The sequence below is a fragment of the Mercenaria mercenaria genome, unplaced genomic scaffold (assembly GCF_021730395.1).
Source record: "Mercenaria mercenaria strain notata unplaced genomic scaffold, MADL_Memer_1 contig_3031, whole genome shotgun sequence".
In the NCBI taxonomy this organism is placed as follows: domain Eukaryota; kingdom Metazoa; phylum Mollusca; class Bivalvia; order Venerida; family Veneridae; genus Mercenaria; species Mercenaria mercenaria.
In genome coordinates this window covers 6,462-28,044 of record NW_026461134.1, presented here as the reverse complement: position 1 = coordinate 28,044, position 21,583 = coordinate 6,462, and the positions used below count along the sequence as shown (strand labels likewise).

General features: G+C 35.5%; 1 protein-coding gene across 1 annotated transcript; it reads right to left on the bottom strand.

Annotated features, from left to right (window-relative positions):
- Positions 1-1,139: 1,139 nt before the first annotated feature.
- Positions 1,140-21,204, bottom strand: LOC128552689 (uncharacterized). Its single transcript, XM_053533731.1, has 4 exons — positions 21,168-21,204; positions 18,501-18,554; positions 8,500-8,976; positions 1,140-2,466 (listed from the first exon to the last, which is right to left on the bottom strand). Exons 1-4 carry the CDS (start codon positions 21,202-21,204, stop codon positions 1,595-1,597), a joined length of 1,440 nt encoding a protein of 479 aa, XP_053389706.1. The 3' UTR covers positions 1,140-1,594.
- Positions 21,205-21,583: the final 379 nt, after the last annotated feature.

The following is a 21,583-nucleotide window of genomic DNA, read 5'->3' as shown; positions in this document are numbered from 1 at the left end:
GTACTTTTTGCAGGAAATAACACAACAAATTCCATAGTCTGCTCAGCAAACATTTGTCCTTGATCCAAATATCTGAATTGAACCTCCGATTTAAAATTAGCTCGTCTAAAGGTAAGACTCAGGTAAGGTCGTTTACGAAATATGGTACGTCTTTCCCGAGCTGCGAGGAAAAATTCTGCCCATAAACAATCTGTAATATTTCAAATGTTCTAGGCGGTTCTATATATTCTTTGCAGAAACACGCTCACTTACTACCATAAAGCAACCTGTGACAGTTTTCGTCTTGTTGATGTCGTTCAGTCTGAAGATTGTATTTATTTCAAATGAAATTAAAACCAAGACTCTTTTATTTCATTAAATGCCTATTTACATACAAGAATATATTTAACAGCGTTGTACAAAATTTTAAAAATATACACATATCAGTGCGTTACATCTTAATAAGCACCAATTACTATAAACATTAAAGGAAACGAACAAAACTATAGCTGACATAGCTCCATGAATCACTACAATAAATGTTATGTTCTTAATCTGTAAGATAAAATGTTTTCAGATTAGTCTTTAAAATCAAGGATTCAGACATCTTAGTATTCAAAGGGATATCATTCCATATTGTCGGACCTACAGTTATAAAACTTTTGTCATTAAAAGAATTTTATTAAAATGAATAACATAGTACACTTCTGTAGTGCCCGAAGACACCAAGCCTGGTCTGTCGGGATAATATGGAGATAAAATCACAGTCAAACATATTAGCGTTTTTCCAAACAGATTAATTGTACACAAAAGACAGTAATTTAAATCTGATCCCGGCTTTGATGGGTAACTAATGCAGGTCGAAGAGGGCGTACTTAGACCAACTGATCTGCTATACCCTGTTCATGCATCTTTATAAAGATCTTACAACTCGTGCATACATTGAAAGAGATTGTAAATAATTCTTACACTATGTGGGTTCCTGGCAAACTTGGCAGAAAATGGACCATACATGTGCTTAGACCTGTGATATTTCCTAGAGAATAAAAAACAAATTTTGCGGACATATTGTGAATACGCTACATTTTGTTTTTTCACCCCCTTCTGTTCCATACAGTATAACACTACAACGGTCCAAATACGAAATAACAAGTCACAAATCAAGTACTGGTATTATTTACCTGTGCTCTTTTTGCGAAATACAAAATTAACTCAGTTTTTGAAGCGTTTGTTTTACGTTTGTTTTCATTCATCAAGTTGCATATTACTCAAGGTCTTTACTCGCAGGTTATTCTTTGTTGACTTATGTCGGCTTGAAAATTTTATTCACAAAACGATCATACACAAACACATAGATAAGAGATAGATTACAACATCAAATAATGTTCCTGTATAAGACACTGCCAAGGACCCGAACAGCTGCTGTAAAGAAAATTACATTCAATTTGTTACAAAAGTGGCGATGCTCATGCTTAATTTATAATCACCCGACAGCAGCGTAATCTTAAGTAGAAGTCAACCTCAAGTAACGCTTAATCACAGACACCATACCGACTTTGAAGTATATCAATTAGTATATGATATATCAGATGCTATTCATTTTGATTCATATCAATTATTGAAAGCATTTTAGTGTATCATGATTGTCTGGGCTTTTTGAACTACAGGAAATGATGATAATGTTTTCTTCTTGCCAGTAGCAAATGGCTTTCGGATTGATTACGTTATCAGAGCGCCCTAAAATCACACGTGGCCGAGTTAAATCGGCCTTCATATGTAGCACAGTGTTTTTGGCTGAGTTACACACCAGTAATGAACCATCTGATGTAGCGAGTATTTGTTCTGGTTCAAACAAATCGTTGTATTTGTACATCGCTATCACTTTTCCCTTCAAATTGATTCGAAAAAGTAAATACTTCTCCATGTCACTGATATAAAACGAAGTCTTGTTGGGGCATACCGATACGTTAAAACAGTAAGAACACAAATCATGTATTTCCGGATCTAATGTTAAAGTTTCTAGAATTTCGCCTTTGAGATTATATGCTTCTATATGGCGGGTATAGAAGAAAGCAAAAAGCATGTCATTTACATATGTTATACTGCAACACGCATCGTTTACTCTTATACTTCGTCCTTTTTTAAGTTCGGGATTTATTGAAAATAACTGTATTAGACAATCATCGGGGAGACCAACGGCAAGATTGTCTTGCGGTAAAACTGCAAGAGACCCTGGAATAGAAGATAGCTGAATGCATGCTGTAATTCTTCCGTTTCTGATGTCTATCAATTTAAGGCAGTTATTGTTTTTATCAGTCAAAGCAAGCTTGTCGGGTGGTATCGTACAAATGTGGCCAATATCAGCATTTGCTTCTTCAGGATTTGATATATTCAGCTCTCTTATGTATCTCAATTCCTTGTTTGCAGCAGTATCATCTGTGTAAGTGTCGTCGATAGATACATCATCTAAGGCAGGCTTTGAAGTTCCTGGAATATAGAAAGCTAGTCGCAGCCAAACTTCGTGCTAAGCTAAAACTTCAAAACGTTAAAATGAAAAAGGAACAAGATATGTCGATTGCCAGCACGCTCGTCTATTCGAGGCTTGTCAATCAAATAGATTTTCTATCTCAAAATGGGTAAACTATCAAAATACATGTAAGAGTTAAGGGACTTGATGTTGCGATCTTGAACAATCGCATCCAACATCTGTGTGAAGTTTTAGCCGTGTATCTGCGTCAGTTTTGGAGATGTTAATTTCCAAACTTTAACCTAGCTTCTCTGCCAAAATACAATCTGAGTTATTGGACATGAACTTTTACCATAATTCGTAAAAAATTATGTCAGAGTTATAACCTTATGTTATTACCTGAGAGATAAATATGAAGTTTTAACGTAGTATCTGCAATAGTTAACAAGGGCACCGCCCTGCAAGTGCAGACGCTCATCTGATTTTTTTGTCTCTGTATAATATTTTCCATGTCCAAAAGGGGACATAATTCTTGCAAAAAAGCAGGATGGAGTTATGTGTCTTGCTGTACAGAGTCAGCTGTTGATTGTGAGCAAGTGTTGCCAGTTTTAAAATATTTTTTGTCTCTGTATAATATTTTCCATGTCCAAAAGTGGCCATAATTCTTGCAAGAAAGCAGGATGGAGTTATGTATCTTGCTGTACAGAGTCAGCTGTTGATGGTGAGCAAGTGTTGCCAGTTTTAAAATATTTTTTGTCTCTGTATAATATTTTCCATGTCCAAAAGTGGCCATAATTCTTGCAAGAAAGCAGGATGGAGTTATGTATCTTGCTGTACAGAGTCAGCTGTTGATGGTGAGCAAGTGTTGCCAGTTTTAAAGCAATAGCTTTCAAATTTCAAACTGATTTTTTAGGAGAAAAGCTGACCTAAACACAAAACTTAACAAAGAAATTTAAATTTCTAAGTCCAAAAGGGACCATAATGCTTTCAGAAAGCAATGTAGCGTAACAGTACTTGCTGTGCAGAGTCAGCTTTTAATGGCGAATAACTGTTCCAAGTTTTAAAGCAATAGCTTTGACCGTTAAGGAGAAAAATTGACATAAACACAAAACCTAACTAAGAAATCTGATAACTTTTAAGTCCAAAAGGGGGCCATAATTTTTGCAAAAAGCAGGATGGAGTTAAGCTTCTTGCTGTACAGAGTCAGCTATTGATGGTGAACAAGTGTTGCCAGTTTTACATCAATAGCTTTGATAGTTTAGTAGAAAAGTGACCTAAACACAAAACTTAACCAGGCAACGCCAACGCCGACGCCGATCAAGCGATGACAATAACTCATCATTTTTTTCTTCAAAAAATCAGATGAGCTAAAATGGTATTGTACTCTAAAAACGTAAAGAAAAGCTTTTAAGTTAACAAGCAAATTCACTGAATTTGTATTCCCCGCCGAATAGGATTTTTTTGTAGGAGGGGACTATATTTTGAAAGATATAGCAATTAAATCTTGCTGTACAGAGTCAGCTATTGATGGAGAACAAGTGTTGCAAGTTTTAAAGCAATAGCTTTGATAGTTTAGTAGAAAGGCTGACCTAAACACAAAACTTAACCAGGCAACACCAACGCCAACGCCGACGCCGATCAAGTGATGACATAACTCGTCAATTTTTTTTTTTGGTCAAAACATCAGCTGAGACAGAAATGGTATTGTACTCTAAAAACGTAAATAAAAAAAATTTAAGTTAATAAGCAAATTCAATGAATTTATATTCCCCGCCGAATAGGATTTTTTTGTGAAGGAGGGGACCATATTTTGAAAAATATAACAATTAAAGTGTTGTAACTCTGCATTTACTGAAGAGATTTTGACGAAAGGTGCGCGAGCACCACTGTCCTATAGTGATCTATATTTATGCGCAGCTTCTTGAAAGATCCATCAGTTGGTTTCTTTGTGGGAATATATGAATTTTAAAACTATTAAAGTGCAGATCCTGACGATGCGTGCATCTTCGCCCTAAAGTAATCTATATTTTTATTAAATTTCATGAAGATCCAATAATGGCTTACTTTGTACAGTGTGAATTATACAACAGTTGAAGGGCAATACCTCTGAAGTTACTAAAGTGATTCTGACAGTTCCACATGCACCACCCTTTAGTGATCTACATACATTTTGTGAAAGGTTTCATGAAGATCGGTCAATAGGTTATTCAAATAGTCAAAATTCACTATTTTAACAAAATCAAGGAGACTGCTTTCACTGGGCCACGGGGGATAATACTACAGGGATATAAATTAGCAGGGGCCCAGTAGCCCATGGCCGCTAGATTGTTGGAAAAAAATGCCCATATACCTAATGTTAAACATTTATTTTTGACAGTCTGGGCCCCTAAATAAAAATAGCTAGTTTATATCCATGTACTAAATGTGAGGAAAATTCATGTGCTAACTAATAATCATGTGAGACCTGGTGATTCTAGCTAAAATACTTTTTGAATTATAAGCATTTTCAATTTTGAAAACGAACAGTCGGACGGACAACGCCAAATCTATATCCATCCACCTTCAGGGAGGGATAAAAAAGAGGCATGACTTTGGAAGTTCTGAGTTAAGCATTTTGTCACACTTACGTACATTGTCATTATGAACAAGAACAGAACATTTCTATTCAAATCTTACGTAATGAAGATATTGGATTTCATAAAACAAGAGCTCGTCGAACACGAAATGCCCCCCTTGATGCATTCAGTAATTGCACAAGGAACAGAAATTATATGCTCACTATAAACAAAAGTTCTACCATTCTGGTTTAATCTGACCTTGACCTTTAACCTATTAACCTAACAAGAGATTACAGAGAGATCTTGGCGCCATCCACTGAGCCATTTTTGAATGTTCCAAATTTCAAGACTAGCTCAAGGTCAAAATCAAGGTCAAATTTTATTTCGGTACAAAAAAAAAGTGTATGTGGTCCAAATTTGAAAGCTGTGTCTTGAGAAATGTGAAAGTAGGTCACTAGATCAATTTCAAGGTCAAAGTTCATTTCGGTAGACAGAACTATGCATGTGCTTCAAATTTGGAGGCTGTAGCTTGAGAAATGTTAAAGTAGGTAATAGATAAAAATCAATGTCGAATTTCAATTCAGAACACAAAAATGAATATGCATGCAGTCCAAATTTGGAGCCTGTAGCTTCAGAAATGTGAAAGTAGGTCACTAGGTCAATCTCAAGATCAAAGTTCATCTCGGTACACAAAACTATGCATGTGGTTCAAATTTGAAAGCTGTAGCTTGAGAAATGTGAAAGTAGGTCACTAGGTCAAAATCAAGGTCAAATTTTATTTTGAACACAAAACTATGCAAGTGGTCCAAATTTGAAGCTTGTACCTTCAGAAATGTGAAAGTAGGTCACTAGGTCAATCTCAAGATCATTTCAGTACACAAAACTATGCATGTGGTTCAAATTTGAAGGCTGTAGCTTGAAAAATGTGAAAGTATGTCACTAGGTCAAAATCAAGGTCAAATTTTATTTTGGAACAAAAGACTATGCATGTGGTCCAAATTTGAAGCATGTACCTTCAAAAATGTGAAAGTAGGTCACTAGGTCAATAACAAGGTCAAAGGTTTTTTCGGTACACAAACCTATGCATGTGGTCCAAATTTGAAGGCTGTAGCTACAGAAATGTGAAAGTATGTCACTAGGTCAAGATCAAGGTCAACTCATGTCAAGGTTCATCTTGCCACTAAAAACTATTCATGTGGTCCAAATTTGAATGATGTAAGTTATGGACATGAAGATTCTAAGTTTTTCACTATATAAGTTTATATGAACCATGTGACCCCTGGGGCGGGGCCATATTTGACCCTAGAGGGATAATTTGAACAAACTTGGTAGAGAACCACTAAATGATGCTACATTACAAAATATCAAAGCCATAGTCTTTGTGGTTTCGACAAGAAGATTTTCAAAGTTTCTCCCTATATAAGTCTATGTAAACCATGTGACCCCCAGGGCGGAGCCATATTTGACCCTAGGGGAATAATTTGAACAATCTTAGTAGAGGACCACTAGATGATTTCATATACAAAATATCAAAGCCCTAGGCCCTGTGGTTTTGGACAAGAGGTTTTTCAAAGTTATTTCCTATATAAGTCTATATAAACCATGTGACCCCCAGGATGGGGCCATATTTAACCCCAGGGAAATAATCTGAACAATCCTACTAGAGGACCACTAGATTGTGCTTCATACCAAATATCAAAGCCCTAGGCCCTATGGTTTTGGACAAGAAGGTCAGAACCCGTTCAACTGTTCCTAGCCAATGTGACCTTGGCCTTTGACTTAATGATCTCAAAATCAACAGGGGTCATCTGCTAGTCATGGCCAACCTAACTATCAAATAGGCCCAAGCGTTCTTGAGTTATTGCCCAGAAACCATTTTACTGTTCCTGGTCACTGTGACCTTGACCTTTGACAAACTAACCTCAAAATCAGTAGGGATCATGTGCTGGTCATGACCAATCTCGCTTTCAACTTTTGTGACCCTAGGCCTACGCGTTCTTGAGTTATCATCCGGAAACCGTTTAACTGTTCAGGGTCACTGTGACTTTGACCTTTATCATACTGACCTCAAAAACAATAGAGGTCATCTGCTGGTCATAACCAACCTCCCTATTAACTTTCATGATCCTAGGCCCAAGGGTTCTTGAGTTATCATCCGGAAACCGTTTTACTATTCAGGGTCACTGTGACCTTGACCTTTGACATACAAACCTCAAAATCAATAGGGGTCATCTGCTGGTAATGACCAACCTCCCTATTAAATTTCATGATCCTAGGCCCAAGAGTTCTTGAGTTATTATCCGGAAACGGATTGGTCTACATTCCGACCGACCGACAGACCGACCTACCGACCGACATCTGCAAAACAATATACCCCTGCTTCTTCGAAGGGGGGCATAAAAAACTTTAAACAGCGCGCCGCCGATGCCGGGGCGAGTGCAACAGTCTCTTTATTCTTCGAATAGTCGAGTTAAATACGAGTTTGCAGTTTATTACGAAGACCGAAGACTGTTTGAGTAGTTTCAAATATATACCATATAAGTCATTAATATATTTTCTTCGATTTTTTACCGTTCCTTGTCATTTTCGTTTGTAAATAATTATTATATTTGTTTTGATGTTGTCATTTGTACGAAATTTACAGCTGTAAAAGACCTGTATATTTGTTCCAAATTTTGTAGATTTCCATTTACAGCTGTAAAACGACTGTTAAACAGTTCGAATTATGCAAATGAGATTCAGTTCAAATACAGCTGTAAAATGCCTCACAATGACAGCTTTATAAACATTACAGGTGTTGAAAGAGGGGGTATTATCATAAGGGACGAAAGCAGAAGTACAAAAAGTTTTCGGATGAATTGTAATTCTCTAGAAATTATAGCCGTTACTACAAAAATGGCAAAATAAATGATCTTGGTAGTAAAAAAACAATACGAAATATGTTTACAGTATAGCATTTGCAAAACTCAAGAGTAGAATGGAAAATAGAAACTATGCATCTGATCTTGTTTATAAAACTTTCTTTGTTATTAAAACATGACAATTTTGTAATTATTCCTTTATAACTTGAGATGTCAGCTTCAAATATAGTGTAAATAGTTATTGCATGTACTTATACATGACCTTTACAACTATATAAAATAAATTAACCAGCTGCACTTACTCTAAAACGGTTAAAAATATCTTAGAAAAAGTGGTGTCTTTGTGAACTTTAGCGATATCTCGCTTAAATGCATTGAATATGGCTGACAATAGTCATGTTTCCCTCCAAAAAAAAAATAAAGCTGTAATTCTGAAACATGACCATCGTATAGCTGAAACTTTCAATACTATTTTATACAACTGTATTTTTGAGAACCTGTAAATTTCAACTGTATATCTGGTCATTTTCCAGCTACAGGTCTTTTGCTGTAATTTCAAAATACAGGCATTTTACAGATGTTTTACAGCTGTAAAACAGTTCCTGTTTTCGCACAGGAATACATTTTCACGTACCTTCAATGATTTCACTTTCCGGTATTGTAATCTCCGCCTCCAATAGATCATGGGGGAAGTACTCTTTACAGTCGTATAACAACGCCTTTTCTGTTATGATAACAATATCGTGGAATTTAAATCCCTGGACTTGTTCATCTCTTGTCGCACTAAGCATGCTGTTAAACACATCTGACATCGCTGATGCTTTGTGCTTGTCAAAAAACACCTTTCCGAAAGGATTTACCACGACTATACAATCAGCTTCTTCAAATGTAACACGCCACCAGTCTGATGCCTCGTTTAACTCGAAACATCTGTCTTTCGCATATCCCATCCCTTCAATTGCTGTCAATGCGGCTTGGAGGTATGAACTATTTCTTGTACCACATACCACAACAAGATGGTCTTCGCTGAGTTTCTCGTAAATGTCAGGCAATTCCGAGAAAGAAATAGGATCCACGGGCAGTCCATGCCTGATAGTTTCAGAAAATTTGCCTGTAAAAGAAATATTTAACATGTAACTTGTCTTCTCGAATTTGAATTTGATTATGACATGATATATTGATATATGATAACATTACAATCTTTATTTTGGGCCGTTCAGCTATAAACAGATATTTCCCCTGGAATACTTCTTTAAACGTTGTACACTATGTTTACTTGTAATTTTGGGAGACGCTCAAAATCCCCTTAGTCAAAACCCCATCGGCTGAAAATTGACATGGTGGTCAAAAACCTCTCAGCAGAAATAGCAAGGTGTTCATAATCCCCTCAATGGATAGTCAAAACCCCCTTAGCAAAAATGATGGGGTAGTAAATATCCCCTCAATATGATAATCCCCTTTATTTAAACATCAAATTTCTCTTTGATCTTTGTCATTTTGAAGACAGCAATGTTGAGTAGGGGACTATTCGGAAAAAGCAGTTAATATATTGAGTAGGAGAAAAGAGTACACAATAGAGTAGAACTCTCTTTCAAAAACTTAATGATCCAGGTGAGAGGTGTCAGAAGCATAACTTTCATAGAGAAAAAAAGAACAAATATACGTTTCTATATCATCTTCATTCAGGCCATCCTTTCGTTATTCTTTTTATAGAGTTTGGCATAATATAATAGCTTTTACAGGATGATATTAAATTTAACTGATATTTTCTCTATTATATATCTAAGCAAATTGTTATTAAAAATTTAACTACCACAGCTCTTTTAATAGAATAAGCATAAACCATTATTCTTCTCTAATTAATCAAGGTGTAACAAATAGTTGTCAACAAAAACTATGATTTAATAAATCATTTTTAATATTGGCAAATTTATTTATTACGGGGTAAAAAGGCGTTACAAATAATTATCAGCAAAATATAACATTTGCCAACAAGTAATTTTATTAATTAACAGATGAAAGTATTAACACCAACATCTATCAATTTCATAAAAACATTAATACAAAGGTGCATATTTTACCACTTTAACACAGGTGGTAAACGCGCAATCCAATTCCTGCTGAGAATACGCTTAAGGTATTGGACCCGTAATAGAGTTTCTTCTTTTTGAAGAGTATTCAATTCCTACCATAAACCTAGTAAAATCTTTAAAATACAGACATTTTTAAACTTCATTTTGTCTTCATGAATTAAATGATGTATAGTTATGATTTATATACATTGTTAGTATGTTGTCCTATTACTTGGAAGATGTTGTAATGGTGTAAAATATGTTTTAGAAAAATGCTCCTAGACGGATGTTGGTGGTAACCATGTTATAAATTCTTGTTTAAGAATAAAATGCGAAGTTTTGAACTTCAGATCATACCGTTATCAATAAGAAATGCAATATCTTTTTCAACAATATCATGCTTGTACTTTTGTTAGGCAGAACGAAAAGTCATTTGAAACATTGTAAATATATTTCAGACCATTCCAAAAGTTTGTCAGACCATTCCAACTCAAACTTGTGTAGTAATAATTGATGTTATAGTCTTTCTTCTATTTAGTAGACTGACTGAACAATTATGGATTTGAGTGTTAATTAGGTTAACAGAAATTACAAGAATTCTTAAAGTTTTGCAGAAGGGAGGAACGTTCCACCCTTTCCTTAAGTAAACTATAGACTTTATTTGCCACAAAACATGTATTGTTGAAAGGGAGGAATCTTTGAGTGTTAACAGAATTTACAAGAGTTCTTAAAGTTATGCAGAAGGGAGGAACGTTCCAACTTTTTCATTAGAAAATTATAGACTTCATTTGTTACAAAACATGTATTGTATGTATTATTAAAGAATATCCCTCCCTTTTAGTGTTTATTATGTAAACAGAATTTACATGTGTTCTTAAGTTTTGCAGAAGGGAGGAACGTTCCACCCTTTTCATTGGTATACATTTTAAGAAAAAATGTGCTTTTTATAGGGAGGAATACTCCTCCCTCTAAATTAGATACGTAGACATGACTTTTAAGAAAGGGAGGGACGTTCCATCCTTTTATTAGTACACTTTTTTTGGGTAAAACGTGTCAACTTATTTTCATTGTTTTTATGTATTAAAACAATTTGTTGTGAAAGGGAGGAACGTTTCGCCCTTTTCATTAAAGGTAGACAATTGAAGAACATGCATTGTTAAGACGGAGGAATATTCCTCCCTTTTTATGTAAAACAGAATCTACATGAATTCTCAAATTTTGCAGAAGGGAGGAACGTTCCATCCTTTGCATTATAGGTAGACTGTTTAAAAACATGCGTTGTTAAAAGGGAGGAATATTCCTCCCTTTTTATGTAAAACAGAAACGACATGAATTCTCAAATTTTGCAGAAGGTAGGAACGTTCCACCCTTTACATTCAGTGTAATATATTATACACAATATCTGTGTTGTTGAAAGGCCTTAACGTAGGCAAAAAAGTAGTAACTGAACGTTCCTCCCTTCAATTAGTAAACTACACTTTATTTGTTACAAAAAAAAACAAAGACAAATATCAAATAGGGAATGCCACGTACCAAAATCGCAACCTCCCCAAAACGAAACCTACAGCACGCAAACGTGCACACCACAAACACACACACACACATACACGCGCACACACACAAAGCCAATACATGAGGACAAAACGAACAAACAAAGAAACACAGTGGGGCACCGCAAACGTGCACACCACAAACACACATACACATACACGCGCACACACACAAAGCCAACACATGAGGACTAAACGAACAAACAAAGGAACACAGTGGGGCACCGCCTACGAACGGTCAGTGGCAAAAACACCACTGGGGAGCTTAAACCGGTTTACGGTGCGCACCCAACCTCACTCTTACCCCCACCATGTTCCAAAGACACGGGACAGTGTAAATAAAAGTAATCCCCTCCAGGTGAATCTCTAACAAACCATGTAAGGGAGGAATATTCCTCCTTTGAGTGCTTATTACGTTAGCAGAAATTACAAGATTTCTTAAGTTTTGCAGAAGGGAGGAACGTTCCACCCTTTTCATTGGTATACATACAGGATTTGTTAAAGTTTTGCAGAAGGGAGGAACGTTCCACCCTTTACCATTGGTATACATTTTAAGAAAAATTTGCTGTTGAAAGGGAGGAATATTCCTCCCTTTAAATTAGATACGTAGGCATGACGTTTAAGGAAGGGAGGGACGTTCCACCCTTTTCATAGTACACCTTTTTATGGTAAAACGTGTCAACTTATTTTCAGTGTTTTTTATACATACAAACAATTTGTTTGTGAAAGGGAGGAACGTTCCACCCTTTTCATTAAAGGTAGACACTTTAAAAACATGCATTGTTAAGACGGAGGAATATTCCTCCCTTTTTATGTAAAACAGAATCTACATGAATTCTCAAATTTTGCAGAAACTAAAAGGAGAAATGTTCGACTCTTTACATTCAATGTAATATATTTTACACAATATTTGTGTTGTTGAAAGGCCTTAACGTAGGCAAGAAAGGGAGGAACGTTCCACCCTTTCAATTAGTAAACTATACTTTATTTGTTACAAACCATGTAAGGGAGGAATATTCCTCCCTTTGAGTGCTTATTACGTTAGCAGAAATTACAAGATTTCCTAAGTTTTTTAGAAGGGAGGAACGTTCCACCCTTTTCATTGGTATACATACAAGATTTGTTAAGTGTTGCAGAAGGGAGGAACGTTCCACCCTTTGCATTGGTATACATTTTAAGAAAAATTGTGCTGTTGAAAGGGAGGAATATTCCTCCTTCTAAATTAGATACGTAGGCATGACTTTTAAGAAAGGGAGTAACGTTCCACCCTTTTATTAGTACACGTTTTTGGGGTAAAACGTGTCAATTTATTTTCAGTGTTTTTATATATAAAAACAATTTGTTTGTGAAAGGGAGGAACGTTCCACCCTTTACATTAAAGGTAGACACTTTAAAAACATGCATTGTGAAATAAAAACTACAAAGATAAGAGAAAATTATCTTGATTATTTCTTGGACACCCACGCACCAGAGTGACTTTTCCGACTAGTATGGAAATTACATCACAAAGTTGGGTGTAAAATCCTTGATAACCGGCCCTGATAAAAGAACTTGATGGGAAAGTATTGAATTATATTGGAAGCTGTTCTACTTTGACTGCAATTTTCAGGGGGCGTAGGTTCAAGCCCCCACTGGGACCAAATTTTTTTTCCCATATTTTCCAGATTTTACTTCTTTCAAGACTAATTATGGATGTATTGTACAAAAAGGTTAAATTTTCATTTTATAAGCTATTTCTTGCTGTTAAAAGTGAACTTACCTCTGAATCAGGAGGGGTAGAGTTAGACATCTTTAAAAATACTGAGTTACATGCAGTAAAAGTCCTCTATTTTGCCTTCATTCTTTAGATTACATGTTGTGAAAGAAATGCAGATAGGTTTTACTTCTGCCCCAAGGTTATTTTTGAATAAAATGAGCAAAATTCAAAACAGACCCACAGGATTCGACCTTATTTTTTTTTAATGTTGGAGTTAGAATTCTGTCTCATTGAATCTGTGTACTTGAGGCACACTAGAAAAAAAATATATGAGCCGCGCCACGAGAAAACCAACATAGTGGCTTTGCGACCAGCATGGATCCAGACCAGCCTGCGCATCCAAGCAGTCTGGTCAGGATCCATGATTTTCGCTTTCAAAGTCTGTTGCAATTAGAGAAACTGTTAGCGAACAGCATGGATCCTGACAAGACTGCGCGGATGCGCAGTCTGGTCTGGATACATGCTGGCCGAAAAGCCACTATGTTGGTTTTCTCATGGTGCAGCTCATATTTGCAGTTTTATTTTGTATTTTATAAATGCTTAACAGTAGTTTGATGTTTCTTTTATTAAAATTAATGCTGTAATGAATTCTCTGCAAACGCTTTAGATATTGGCCATCGCATGGAAATTTGTCTCTACTTGAGCTTGAGGAAATACCATAAATTATACAAAATTTACAAAACACGGCACGGTAAAAGTTGTTTAAAATTTGCAACACAGTGCGAAACATGTTCAACTTTAAGAACACACCAAGCAAATGTTATTTTTAAACGTTACTATTTAGTGTTCAATACCTTAAAATGGTTTGCGCAACGACCGGTGCTGGTGTTGCGCGTAAAAAAGACGAAACTGAGGTATGTGAAGTTATGATTTTGCTTAGTATGAGACAAGAATAAATTTTCTGAAAAAAAGCAAAATGCTATTCGACACAAATATGATAATACATCATATGTGTAAAATGTCTGGTTTGTAATTTATGATTCGGCTCTACTATCACAAAAACTCAGGCGACACGAAGCGTGAATAAAGTATGAAATCAACAAAAATAGAAGTTTCTGACCTCATATGCCTAATCTGGGGATATCTGATGCTTTTTATGATAACTCAACTGTTATAAAGTAACGAATATCAAAATTATTTGCTTCTAATCCTGCTTACGGGGACATATTTGACAAAAATCATCGGGAACGGGGTTGCGCAGCGGGTATGGAGTTGCTCGTATACATCATTATGTATATAATGTATACGCAACTCCATTCCCGAGGCGCAACCCCATTCCCGATTTTTTTTTGCCAATTATTCCCCCAAAAGCAACATTTCATTCAAGTGTATGTAATATGCATGACTGTTTTACACGTGTTTGATCATTAGAAGCGTCACATTTCCAGAAAGAAGGCACAAGAGTTAGAAAATTTGCATTTTTCATGATTCCATGCTTTTTTGACAGTTCGAGCCAGCAGAGTTTTCGTGACAACAGAGCTGATTCTTAAATTAATAAGTTGGTATTTCACACATATGATCTTTATTCATTTTTGGGTCGAATAGCGTTTTGCTTTTTTTCCGAAAATACTCGTAAATGTGTCATTATTTACAAAAACAAAAACCCACCTACCTCGATTTTATATACATTGATGCGCAACACCAGCACCGGAAGTCGCGCATCCCATTTTTAGCGTATTCCCACTTCCCAGTGGGAATTGGATTGCACGTTTACCACCCGTGTTTAAGTTACTATAACCACACTTGATAACCGGCTATCCTGACGCCCGCTGGAAATGTAACCCAGCTGGAAATGTAACCCAGCTGTAAATCGGTAGGTAAAGTTTTTCATTTATTTCTATTAAAACGAAGCCAATTCTTGCAAATCAACTTGACAGTTTTGTCAAGGAATGACCATGGCTTACATTTACAATTTCTGGGCCAAAAGCGATCGTTATGTTTTGAGATATTCGCTAACAAAATCTTCAGTTTGAAAAATCGGGCAAAAATCAGAAGTTTTGCGCGGATTGTTTTGTTTATGAACAACCTGTGAAAACATTTATCATCTGGTTTAATAGATGTGTCCTTTCGGAACACCTGTGTAAAGTTTCCGGGTTCTACGTTATTCCTGAAAAAGTATATTAGCCGTTAAATAGGCATGGTCGAGAAAAAAAGACTGTCGAAAACGGCCGCTAGTGCTGTCGTTGAACTCGGGTGTTAACATTTATAGACTATCCATTAACTCCGATGATTTAGAATACATTTGTATGTAAAAAGTATTACTGGCAGTGATTTGACGGAAACGTAATTATTTTCAAAAATGGCACTTTCATTTCAAGAGGCTTTGGGGCTATATTCCTTCACATCCGGGCTGAACTTTAACCTAGTTCACGCGTTCTTGCCATTTTTCCGCCATGCGAAACCATATTTATTTGGCAGTTGCACCGAAGCAATATAGTACATATTGCCATTTGCCAGCTTTTGATGGTAGAGGAAAACCATTACAGGTGCCTCCGGGCTACTACAGAAAGTAATTTCACCTCGGGTTTTGCAAGTGCAAATGATTGCTTCTGGTCGTCAGTCATTTGAATTTCGTCTGAAGAATCCAGTATCTTTTTGAATTTAAAACTGCAAGCTGTTGATTTATAGAGGCAAACAATTGAAAACGACTGTTTCAAATCTAAATAAGCAGAACTTTGCAAAATCTCACATGACTGTTAATCAGTTGTTTCTTAACATCGCAGCCACATGTAGCTTAAATCAAAATATAACAAGGTAGATCGGAACTCTTCCTTGCTTGTTTACGATCTTTCACACTCAGCTATCAAATAAAACCGCATGAAAATAAAAGTTCTACTATACGACACAATATATTTGAAATTTTGTCTATGCATGTAGGAATTGCTAGTCTGACACAAAATACTTATTTATAGCTCTGTGTTAAAGTTTTTTTATTATACTGACACTGGAGGTGGTCATTAATGAATGGGTCTCACTAATACTTGTATCATCGGTAACACATGTTTGAAGTTTAAAAACCAATACTTAAAAATCAGTCCATGCATGTAGAATCAGAGCCCGGACAAGACACTGTGGGCGGACGGACGGACGAACGAAAGTAACAAAGCAACTTTTAAACCCTAAACCAAAAGGACAATGATAATGAAATCAACAAGAATTACTCGACATGGCAATAATGACCTTAGTATATACAAACTGTTTACTGACTGCAAGTATACACATTTTACACAAATGAAAGACGAAAGAAATCGCAAAACACAGGCAAACTAAACAGATACAAAATATACATAAAGAAGAGACACTACGGGGCATATAACATGTCTACAAGACAGTGTTTTTACTTTTATACAGCTGTGTTTTCGAAAGCCGACAGCTGACTTCAACGACTGCCTATTTCAAATACAGTGGCCGTTTTCGACATTCTTTTTTTCTCGACCATGCCTATTTAACGGCTAATATACTTTTTCAGGAATAACGTAGAACCCGGAAACTTTACACACGTGTTCCGAAAGGACACATTTATTAAACCAGATGATAAATGTTTTCACAGGTTGTTCATAAACAAAACAATCCGCGCAAAACTTCTGATTTTTGCTCGATGTTTCAAACAGAAGATTTTGTTAGCGAATATCTCAAAACATAACGGTCGTTTTTGGCCCAGAAATTGTAAATGCAAGCCATGTTCATTCCTTGACAAAACTGTCAAGTTGATTTGCCAGAATTGACTTCGTTTTAAAAGAAATAAATGAAAAACTTTACCTACCGATTTACAGCTGGGTTACATTTCCAGCTGGGTTACATTTCCAGCGGGCGTCAGGATAGCCGGTTATCCAGTGTGAAAACAGTGTCTTTTTAAATAAATTAGTTTTTGAGCTTTTTTGTCCAATGGCATTGCAGTACATTTCAAAACTTTGGGAAATTTATTTTAGTAAAATCAGCATTAACTTGCAGTCGTTTATTAATGAGGTTAGTCATGTGTATAGAAGGGACAAGAGGTTATTATTTTATTCGCTCTGACGTAATTAGGAAACAAAAAAAAATAATTTTAAACTAATTTTAAACTAAGTAGGTTTGTGTATATTAATGCTCATTTACAAAACTTAATCAGATTCTCGGCTGCGCCGCTCGTAGCTGATTTAGCTTTGTAAATACACATTAATAAAGACTAACCTAAAATTAAAGTTTTTTAACATTACTGCAGCACATGTTTAAATATAATAAACTGGCAGTAGTATCGCTGATTACGCAAAGGTTAGTGTTTATTAGTAAGCATTTATTAAATGAAATTGGGCGTGCCGTGCGACCAATTTAATTTGATAAATGCTTACTAATAAACACTAACCTGTTAAGTGTTTGTAGTTATTTTTGTTTACAAATTTAAGCTACTTACCAAAGTAAATTTCTCGATAATTTGAAGAATACTGCAATGCCATTGGACATAAAATAATTTCAAACACTAAATGAAATTGTTGATACTAATTTTTCTAAAAAGATAATAATTCATAACACAATAATCAAATAAAACATTGACTGATTATTAATAATAACATCTGTCTTCAATAGAGGTAGTGGTAAATGACCTAAAATATTTAAATATTTCTTTTCTTCTAGCACATACTTTACTGAAATCTTTTATTTTTCAGTTTATTTATTTTATTCGTATAACCTGTCCAAGAATACACAAAAAGAACTCATGAAACAATCTTTTTAGCAAAGAGATTGGTGGGCTCTGGTGTTATATAAAAAACAAGATGAAATGATTTTTGTTTTGTTTTAGTTCATTCTTATTTTATTATGGTGTGCTGCATACCTTTGGCAGTTTCCAGCCAAACTAATCAATCGGAGGCCCAGCGAAATTTCACTAAGGGAATTTTGACTATGCATCAAGGGGGACTTTTGAGGGGGATTTGACTACCCCATCATTTTTGCCAAGGGGATTATGACCACCCTGTCATTTTTGTTGAGGGGATTTTGATCACCGTGCCGTTTTTCAGTTGAGGGGGTTTTGACAGAGGGGATTGTGATATACACTATAAGTTTTAATTGTACCTTACAATGGTGCTTCTTACTTTTAAAAATAGGTTTGAAGAGTTAAACAGGACTCTTCATTTTCCTTGAAACTTTCAGTATTATCATTTAAGTGAAGCTATATATTGTGAATTATTAAATATTTTGTAATATACATATTATAGATACAATAACACTTAACAAATCAGTTTATTAATAAACAATATTGGTGAACATTCGATGTACTTACGTTGCATTAGATCCTGTTGGTTGTCCACTGTTTTAAAACGTTTACAGCCTTTACCTGAAATTAAGAGTGAAAAAAGCATTTTAAAAATCATAGTGTATAGGTTATTTGAAACAAAGACAAATATCAAACAGGGAATGCCACGTACCAAAAACGCAGCCTCCCCAAAACGAACAAAGGAACACATTAGGACAAAACGAACAAAGGAACACAGTGGGGCACCGCCTTGGAACAGTCAGTGGCAAAAACACCACCACAAGACGTTCCTTTTGTAAAGAAAGCACCAAACTTTGCATGTTACTGCTGAATAAAAAAAAGGAGGAGACACGTAGTTCGCTAACCTCAATTAGCTTAAAATGAGGCTCCAAAAAGGGACCTATGTTTTATTTATTTTAATCATATATTTTTTGAAAGCAATGTCCAAAAGGTTAATTTATGACCTAAAAAAGTAATGATTCATGACATAATATTTGTTCAGTTACATTTTATACACATTTAATTATATAAAAAACTTATTTAAACATCCTTTACATTTTGAGGTTCATTAAGGGTATTTTATAAAATAATTTCACATATACGTACATACTTAAATTCATATAATAGTCTGTAATAGTTCCTTATCCGTACAATTTTTATTCCCACATCGATTTGACAGTACTAATACCGATAGTCGATAGTTAAATTTCGCTATGAATATAATTATAAGGCAAATATATTTACATTCAAAGCTAAATAAGGGGTTATTTTGTGTTTTTCTTGTATTGCAGTATCTAGTTTTAATGCCTGTAAAACATATTATACAACACTTTTTATATGTTATTCAAGATAATTAATGACTTCAAGCTAAAGCATACAATCATCCTTATGGTCATTCAATCAGGGCTGTTATATTTCGATCTTCTCAGATCGTTCAGCACGACTTTTATGTCGTGTTATTGGTACTGTTTAGTTTCTCAACATGACCATTTCGGCCTGGGTGGTTCCAATACTCCCGCTTTCATAGCCTTGGATATTGTTTAATCACCCCTTGGATATGGTGCCTGCTTTTTAATTTTGTCTTATGACAGTTCCTGTGATACGCAGGCTCAATAACCTCAGATCCCCTTCCTAAATTCCAGTTTGTTTAGTTCTGCCCATTGTTTTCTCGTTTGGGGCAAACCCTTTACTTTATCTGGGGACCAAACGCCGCTCTTCATGGAATTACACGCCTCAACACGTGTATCATTGAAGGTTCCATGTTCACCGCCGTTTGAATACATCTGCGGATGTCTCCAAATTGCTTTTTGTACTTTTAGCATGTGTAAATGTTGAGTTCTGCTCAACCCGGGGCTAGAGGGCGTGGACGGTAGCATGTACTTCCACTACCGTCCATGAACAGGCTCAATCAAACCGAGCCTGTAACATTTTCGTTTTTGTTGTGTTGAGCGACCTGTGAAGTTTCCACTTTTCTCTATTTTCTTTATAGCAAAAGAAAATGGAAGGTGTGCTAAATGTATTGTTGTATTTATTATTGCTAATTTATATCATTTTTAATGATACTAATTCATTTAAATTTGATTTAAATTTCAAGTTTTAGAATTAGTCCAAATTCCGCTTTCTTGAAAATAGCACTGGTATTGTATGATAGATTGCGACCTTTGTACGGTTTGAACCAACGACCTTCCTAATTGATCTAGCAACACCTTTACCACTAAACTGCCTCTCCCACTGAACCCCACCACAGAACCCTAGGTTTATGTTTATAATGTTACACGTTTCTAAAGTGAAGTGATTTATCACAGTCATCCCAAGAACACAAATAGTTACATATAAAAATTTGCAACAGATGCAAAAATAATACAGATTATAAAGAAAGTTATGCCAAATACATGTAGATTTAGATGTAAATCTTTGAAAGTAAAGATTAATCGATTAGTTTATAAACAATGTCTCCTTAAAATATCTGAGCTACAGTTATCTTACATAAGCCTTTTGGGCAAATAACTAAACAGCATATTTTTTATCTTAGGATCCAAATCAGCCTATATAATGATATCAGGTATCTCATAAAGAAAAGAGCTGAGTATAATACTTTGCATCTCTGCATAGCCGATGGAGCTCATTCAACACGGGTAAACTGGCTATTGCAGCCCGTTCTAGTTATAATCATAGCTGATATGTGCTCTTTGTCCGGTATAGTGTTAGGAGTACCTCTCAGTATAGCCTAATGATAAGGCCTAGAATAATTGCTTGTTTAGGGTAATGCCCCAAGAATTCGTCGTTTAATTTTAGGCGCAACATTCCTTTCAATAGTTAACTAAAACTGTAATAAGTTTGCCAGTACACCACTATCTAGCACAAAAATCTTCAAAATGTTATGTCTGAGTACAAAACATTGGCTTGATATATTTATATCTGCCTTTGTATCTATTCTTGTAGTTACATTGATGAGTTTCCTCCAACTTACAGCAGCTAATTATGAAGTGTATAACATAATTAAAGCCAAGTACCAGTTCTCTTGTCAATTTCCGGTCGACAGGATTAGCAATGTCAATGTATGCGATAAATGCCTTTCTACAACCTGCTTGATACAACGTTCTTTGCTACATACGTGAACATATCTAAGGGGAATGCTTTCAATACGTCTAATTGGTTAAGAAAATATATTCTCTGGCTTCATTTCGATATTACCTTGCATGAAAGAACAACCTATCCTTCCAGTTGTCATGTGCGCTTCTCAAATCTTTTAACGAGCAGAGCCGTAACTAAAGATGTCCTATGCCTGTAAACGTATTGAGCCAGTATCACAACCAGACAATGCATTATAAAGAATGTTAGCTTCAAGTGTTGTATAAGTTCTTTGATATGTCTTTTCCTGTTGGATTTTTGTCCCTGTTTTTATGCCAAAAAGACTGCTTACTACTTACTACGGCATTAGTCAGCATGTACCAGAACTGTATGAAGCAGCCAAACGAAGCTATCGCTAACAACTAGCAAACTGTTTTACTATAGAAAATACCAGTGTGTCTCAGTGTCTGATACTCGTAACATTATCCCTTTGTGGTTTTGTTTCAATTCATCTGTGGCAAACAAATGCGTACCATGTA

What these genes read in the sequence shown, in the direction of transcription:
- LOC128552689 (XM_053533731.1), bottom strand. Translation starts at nt 21,204, where the DNA reads ATGACAACTGGAAGGATAGGTTGTTCTTTCATGCAAG. An exon ending in AGGTTGTTCTTTCATGCAAG is followed by an intron (nt 18,555 to 21,167) that starts GTAATATCGAAA and finishes TCTTAATTTCAG; the next exon opens with GTAAAGGCTGTAAACGTTTT. An exon ending in GGAAAGTGAAATCATTGAAG is followed by an intron (nt 2,467 to 8,499) that starts GTACGTGAAAAT and finishes TCTATATTCCAG; the next exon opens with GAACTTCAAAGCCTGCCTTA.